Source organism: Apaloderma vittatum, unplaced genomic scaffold (genome assembly GCF_000703405.1).
Source record: "Apaloderma vittatum isolate BGI_N311 unplaced genomic scaffold, ASM70340v1 scaffold28943, whole genome shotgun sequence".
Classification (NCBI taxonomy): domain Eukaryota; kingdom Metazoa; phylum Chordata; class Aves; order Trogoniformes; family Trogonidae; genus Apaloderma; species Apaloderma vittatum.
Genome location: NW_009709133.1, coordinates 24,952 through 31,815, shown reverse-complemented (window position 1 = coordinate 31,815; position 6,864 = coordinate 24,952). Strand labels below are relative to the sequence as shown.

General features: G+C 49.7%; 1 protein-coding gene across 1 annotated transcript in view; it reads right to left on the bottom strand.

Moving 5' to 3' along the window:
* Positions 1–1,649: 1,649 nt before the first annotated feature.
* The window catches only part of SSBP3 (single stranded DNA binding protein 3), a gene marked incomplete at its 5' end in the record, with an annotated part of 18,226 nt that continues 13,011 nt past the window's right edge, over positions 1,650–6,864 (bottom strand). The window contains 9 exons of the mRNA XM_009866816.1: positions 1,650–2,496; positions 3,067–3,168; positions 3,345–3,373; positions 3,616–3,694; positions 4,209–4,279; positions 4,748–4,802; positions 5,018–5,053; positions 5,366–5,414; positions 5,536–5,600. Of these exons, the coding sequence (XP_009865118.1) occupies positions 2,467–2,496; positions 3,067–3,168; positions 3,345–3,373; positions 3,616–3,694; positions 4,209–4,279; positions 4,748–4,802; positions 5,018–5,053; positions 5,366–5,414; positions 5,536–5,600 (516 nt within the window). The remainder of the gene's footprint in view (positions 2,497–3,066; positions 3,169–3,344; positions 3,374–3,615; positions 3,695–4,208; positions 4,280–4,747; positions 4,803–5,017; positions 5,054–5,365; positions 5,415–5,535; positions 5,601–6,864) is intronic.

The following is a 6,864-nucleotide window of genomic DNA, read 5'->3' as shown; positions in this document are numbered from 1 at the left end:
CGGCAGCCTCCATCGCCGCACGGGCAATCCAAATCCTCCTGTCTAACAGGAAGAACCTGGAGGACAGGGTGCAAAAACCCCTACCCCTCTTTTTAGCCCCAGAAAGCCCCCTTCCACCTGCAGCCAGGCGGGCTGAGTGCGGGCAGGGCAAGGGTCCGGTGAGAGCATCCTCAGCCCAGTGCAGGCAATAATGACCATTTTCCTATGCTAAAAGCTGCATTTTCAAAATGCTTAATACAAAAATAATAATAATAAAAAAAGAAGGATCATTAAACCAAACTTCTCCCAGCCATCCCTTCCCCAGTTCCTGCACTACAGCCAAATCACCGTCGTCCTTCCCGGCCTCAGCCAGATCCTCCAATGTCATTAGCCCCACTCTCACATCCCAAACCTGGGGCTTGGTCCTCCAGAACCCTCCTCTCCCCTCCCCGGTTTTGCAGCAAACACCAAGAACAAACTGCAGAGCACCGAAATCAAATGTTTATGTTGATATTTATTACAGCATGGAGGGGGGGGAGAAGGGGGGAGAACCGTTTCATTCAAAAAAACCATCCCATACCAATGAAGACAATAATTTAGCTATTCATTTTAAAATACATTAAAACCGGTCCTTTCATTTCCTCACACCAGAACAATAAAAAAGAAAGAAAAAAAAAACAAACGAGGAAAACAAAAACCAACCCCAAACCTGAACAAGATGTAAAGCAGAAAAGGAGAAAAAGTTGACCCCTTGGGGAGCCCCTGGGTACATCTGCGATGCAACAAATCTGTGTTCAGTTACTTCTCAGCATTACTTGGAAAATATTAACCTGACTGTAACTATGAGACTGACACCCTCAGAACCCCCCCTTCCCACCCACACCTCCCTCCCCAGCGACTTTCTAAAGGTAAAGCACAATTAAAATGTCTAGGAAAAAGAAGGCGAACATTAAAAAAAAAATCACATTACACACTAAAAAAAAAAAAGTTTTGTCATCTCATGTCTTGCAGTCAGAATAATAAAAACAAGGCAAACGTTCCCCAAAAACATTTCAATGAAGGGGTGCGGAAAAAAGACATCCCTTTAATAAAACATTATCAACAAATATCGTACACAAACTACAATGTATAATAATTATTTTTTTTTCCCCTCTCGGTAATTTTCGAACCAGACTACAAGGTAAGAAAAAACACTGAAACAAGATACAATGCTTTCAATAATCCGCACAAAGGTCAAATCCAAGGGAGAGAATATTTTACAGAATATGATATACATGGAGCAGAAATGGGAGCTGGAGAAAAACAAAGACCAAACTACAGGGTAGTGTCATGTACAGAGACCCCACCCCGCCGCCTTGGCTCGTCCCTTCCTCTCCCGCCAGAAGGAAGGGCCTTCGATGCTTGCTATTAATTTTTATTTTCTTATTACAGAGCGAGCCTACAGAATAGCAAGGTTACATTTTAACAACAAGAATTCCTTAAAAAATATCTCCATCCAGTTCCAAATCATAGATAGGTAAGTGAAACCCTGACAAGAGCACATCTCTAAAGAAAAGAACCCCCCTCAAATACCCCCAAAAGCAAATAACATCCCCCCCGAAAAAAAATCCCAAAGTTAGCTGGAGATCACAGTTTCAAAGTTCCAGGTCAGATTAAACCTTTCTTTCGGAGGATTTGAAAAAAAAAATACTAAAAAATCCAATTTTTGAAGTGAATCAGCTGAAGGACTCTGGGGGAGGGACAGAGATTTCTTCTTGTACTCAGAGAGGGGGGGAAAGACTAACACAGTGCATGCCACAGTCACAGAGAGCAAGATCACGATTCATTCGAGGATGTGATCCTAGAAGGGGTCACCTGCGTTAACAAGTTTATAACGAGGTGGTGGAGTCTCTTCCCCAAAAGCAGATCTTGTTAACTGGAGGAGGAAGCGTCGTGCTGCAAACGAACCAAAAAAAAACCCCAACCAACCAAAAACAGAAGGGAAAAAAAACCCCAAAACAAAACAAAAAACAGGCCTTCTGAACGAAAACCACCATTGTAAACTGTCCAGTTTATTTTAAAAAATGACTACAACAGAGACAACATGAGATTTTCATATCTAGACTAGCTTCCTGGTGTCGCACGGCACAAACATACAACAGGTTCGGTTTCTGTCTTTATTTAAAAGAACAAAGCAAAGAGATCGGAGTTGAGTGCTAGAGGCTTCCGTTTGTTTCCAAAAAGAAGTGTCATGTACATATATAAACCCTTCTGCACAAAGAAGGGTCTTGTCATGTCTTGAAATATTTTAAGTTTTGTCCTTCATGTTTTATGGAATAAAAAGTTCAGCCTTTTTATTGCATGAAACTAAACCTGGGGTTTTGGCCCCCGCCACGTGTCTCCCTGCCCATACACCTAGCTTCTTCTTCTTCTTCTTGCATAATTCGTTGAGATCCTCCGAACGGCAGCTGACTGTCTTGATCCTGGAGAGGAGGAGGGGGAGGGAAATCACACACTCATCGTCATGCTGGGGGAATACTGGAAAAGAGATAGAGCCAGGGTGAGAAACCAGGCGGGCCAGATCCCCAGACACCAAAGGGGGATGCAAAAGGAGGCTGATGACAACCGAACAGCAACCTAATTGGACCTAATAAATCAGGAGGAGAGGATATGCTGGAGACTCGAATTTATCAGGACATAATCTGCTCTGTAGCTTGCTTTTCCGGGGAGAAAATCAGCAGAACAGCATGGGGTGAGACGCAATTTCAAACAAACAATTAACATGCAGGTGTGTATGTGCTGCTAAGAAGAGGAAGAAGAGGAGGGATGTCCGCAGCCACACACAGCGACTCGGATCAGCCAGGCCAGCCCAGCCGGCTGCATCTATCCCAGCTCCTCTGCATCCTGCTGGATCCCTTCCTACACCTCTGTCCTGACAAGGACTTGAGCTTGCACCCACTGGTGTATTTCTTCCTCCCCGTTTTCTGTCCTGGAGCAGCTCACAGACAGAATATCCCAGGTCCAAAAGGCACCCCCTGCCAAGCTGGCCCCGAGGACTGACCCCCATCCCAGAGACCGACCCCCCGCCGTCCCTAGGGAGGCACTCACATTGTCATTTTGGAAGGAATGGAGAAAGTTGCCTCCCAGCTCCCCGTCGTCTCTTGGAGTGCCCGGGGGATTGCTAATGCCACTTATGTTGTTTGGAGAATTCTGTGGGAGATGGAGGTGGGGGGAGGTGGTGAGCAGGTCCCTGCACCTAAATTTTTGGGGGCAAGGCACAGCCCCACCTGCCCCGGTCACACCCCCCCGATGCGTCCCCCATCCATTGGGGTCACACCAGCATCCCAGCGCCGAGAAAAGCAGGGCCCGCTTTGCAGCTCACTTACTTTTGGAAGTCCATCTATGTCTCCTGACCCTGCGTGGGGAGGGGAAACAAAAGAACAGCCTTAGTGAGCTTGCAGCCGTGACCCCCGTGCCCCCCTGCCCTCTTCCCCCACTCAGACCCTCTTTCTGATTTCCAGCCAAAGGCTCTGCTTTGAGCACTGGTCCAAACTGGAGGCTGACCCTGAGATGGGAGCCGGCACTGGGATGCTCTACCAGTGTCCCCAGGAAGTGAGGGCATCCCGGAGCCACAGCCCTGCTGGCGCGGGCGCTCACCTAACGATCCGTTCATGTGATGGGGCTCCATGCCACCCATGCCGCCCATGGGGCCGTCAGAGCCAGGGCCCATCGGGAACTGCAGAAGAAAGAAGGTGACAAAATTAAAATCAGCCACAATGTATCTCCCCCGGTGGCTCCTGGGGACTCCATCCCTGCGGAGCGGGGCGAGAACAGGGACGCATCCACCCCTGCCGAGGCGGTGGGGCACATCTGAGGGCTCAGGGTCCTGTGAGTTCACCCATAAAATTTGGCCAGACGGGTGAGAGCAGACTCAGACCCATGGCAGCGCAGAGGGTTTCCTCCAATTAGTATTTAACAAGATTTAAGTCTGCCCATATCCCACGAAACACAGCATCTTGCCGGGCATGCAGCTGCCACCACCTTGGCCACAGCAGCAGGACCGCTGCTCTCTTAATAAGCATAAAAAATTAACAAAGTCACCGAAGAGTTAATCGCTTTTTGATGGTTTGTTTTATTTCTGTTTTCTAACAAATGGCTGAAATCAATTAAACTGCTTTACTCTCAACTGATGAAGTTAATTATGATTTGTTATGGTATCTGATATGTAAATTATTAGAAAGCAGACTTACATTCGATCGACTGCCTGCGGGCGGTACTGGATTAATCATTGTGTAGATGTTGTCACTTGAATTTGTTGAATCTGTGGAACAGTGAAGCCCAGTAAGTCGGGTGATTAATTCATTTCTTAATTAAAACAAACTCATGCCACTTGAACTCATTCTTTTGTATTTTATCACCTAAAATTCCCTCTAAGTACCACCATTTTCTGGCTAATTTGTATTTAATGAAGATCCACAAAGTTTTTAATCACAGAAATTCAACTGTGAAAAATAATTCAACTTCTGGCTGGGAAGCACGAGGAGGTTAATTCCCCGCCACGTAGCACCTCCCCACCTCCCTGAGCCCCGCAGCATCCAAATCCACAGAGGGATATGGGAACATCCCCAAATGTCATCCCGAAGCCCAGCAGCCCACGCTGCTCCCTTCCCAGAAAGGCAAGAGCTGCATAAATTGGTTATCGCCGGTTGGGCAGGGGTCGCCCATACTCGACGGCACAGCCCCAGGGATGGGGTTTCTCCTGGCAGGGGGGCACTCACGAGGCTCATACCTGCGGGACTGGGCATGATGGGTGTCCCTGGAGGACCACCGCCACCAGGCGGACCCTGCGGAGAGACAAAGCGGGGGGATCAGCCGCATGAACATGAGTGTCGCCCATCTCCCCACATTTTCAAAGCGTCTCCCTTGCACTCCCAAACCCAGCCTGGCCCGCTCCACAGCACTAATTTCCCCCACTCCACAAACTGTGTGAGCCCCCCCGAGCTGTTAAACATCTCTGCAGCCCAGCGACAGGACAGACAGATGGAGAGGGAGGACTCACCACGTATGTACCAGGCGATGAAGAAGAGTATGGGATCTGCAGAGAGAAGAGAGACAGGTTCAGCCACGGGGTGCTCAGGGGCATCCTGCGGGCTGGATCCCAGAAGACCACAGCCGAGAGCCCCCTCCACACCCCCCAGCCTGGTCAGGACGGGGGTCCCAGGCCCACCAGCCCCTGCAGCTGCACCCCGCTGCAGGGAGAGCAGCAGGGAAGCAGGGCTGAGGCTTTAGGTGCGGCGCCTGAACAAGAGGCTGGGGAACCCCTTCGTTAGCACGATTCAGCTAACGGGGAACAGCCTCATTTGTGGAACCAGCCCCACTCTCACTTCAAGGACCGCAGGATACTCACTGAGTTAGCACTGCTGGGGTTCGGCCACGGTCTGCCGGCTCCCGGCCCCCTAGAGTCAAAATTAAACAGGGACAAAAAAACCCCAAACCGTAAATGTTGTGTTTTTATCTGCATGGTCCCGCAAAGCCCGAGCTGGCAGCCGAACATCCCCGGCATGGGGTTTGCCTTACATGTTAATTCCAGGCATGCCAGGACCGAGGGAGTTGGGTGGAGGTCTCATGCCGCTGCCGTAGTTCTGCAACGATAAGCAAGGGTCAGTCTACCGTAATGGGAAAGGAAACTGGAGAAGGCAAGAAAAGGGAAAATAAAAACCCCAATAAACAAAAACCCAAGAGGGTTAGTTTGCAAAAATGAGCTGCGAAAAAAAAAATTAGATGACGAGGAACAGAAGAAGCAATTATCAGACAACTGAACACAGAAGGGAGCCAAGCTGAGCCCCAAAGTCGTTCCCCCGGTCTCTGATGCCATGCCGGGGAGAGGGAAAACAGCCCCTTCCCAGCTCCAGGAGGCAAATGGGCTCACAGACCCCCGGCACCAGCCAACAACAGCCTTTTGGGTTTTTGCGCAGGAGAAAACCGGGGCAGGAGGAGAAAAGAAGGCTTCACTCTGAAGGTTATTGCTGCAGTGTTAAGGGTGAGAAAAGGTGACATGAGCTCCCCCCGAGATTGAGCAGCATCCCCTGCTCCCAGGATGAAGGCTGGAGTAGGGAAAATCGAGCCGGGCTTGTTTTCCCATTGCTTCCCAGCTCTCTGCTCCATCCCCTGGAGCAGGTCTGCAGCCATGGGGAGCAGGTGAGGGCAGGCAGCCCCTTGGGGCTCCTCTCCCAGCTTATTCCACCCCAGCTTAGCCTCCAGCCCCAACCGGGAGCCTCAGATCTGCATCCCTCATCTCCTAAAACCAGCTCCAGTACAAAGCCACGCCCAAGGCAGCAAAGGAAGAGGAATCTCCCAAATGCCGTGCTCCACTTGGTCTGTGCTTTGCTCCCTGTGCCCTACGGGCGACGCACAGCCAGATTTAGGTCGCGCTGCCACTCCTTCCCTCCCACCTTCCCTCCATGATGCATCTTTTTGGGATGTATTTCTGCCATTTAGAGAAAAAATAGCCAGGGCGGGAGGAGGCATGGCTGGACGCTTCCTATTTTGCAGCCCCTCAGAGAGCGCCAAGCTGGAATTTAAGTGCAATACTTTGGTGCCGTTGATTTTTCCCTGGATTTATGGATGCATTGGAGCACGGTGCTCTGCTGAGGGCATCGCCAAAGTTTGTTTTGAAGAGGCAGAAAAGGCTTTTCCCCAAACAAATTACCGGCAAGTCCTTAACTGATTGAAATTCCAGCCATTTATACTGAATAACAGCATCAAACCCCTTGTTTTGCTTTTTTTTTAAAAAAAAAAACTCAGCGTTTTTAATTGGAGCTGAAAGGCTGGAAAATGAAGCCATCTGAAAGATGCTCAGGGAGGGTGGGGAGGGAATGCAGCTGTGCCGAGCAACCTGGCTGCCAG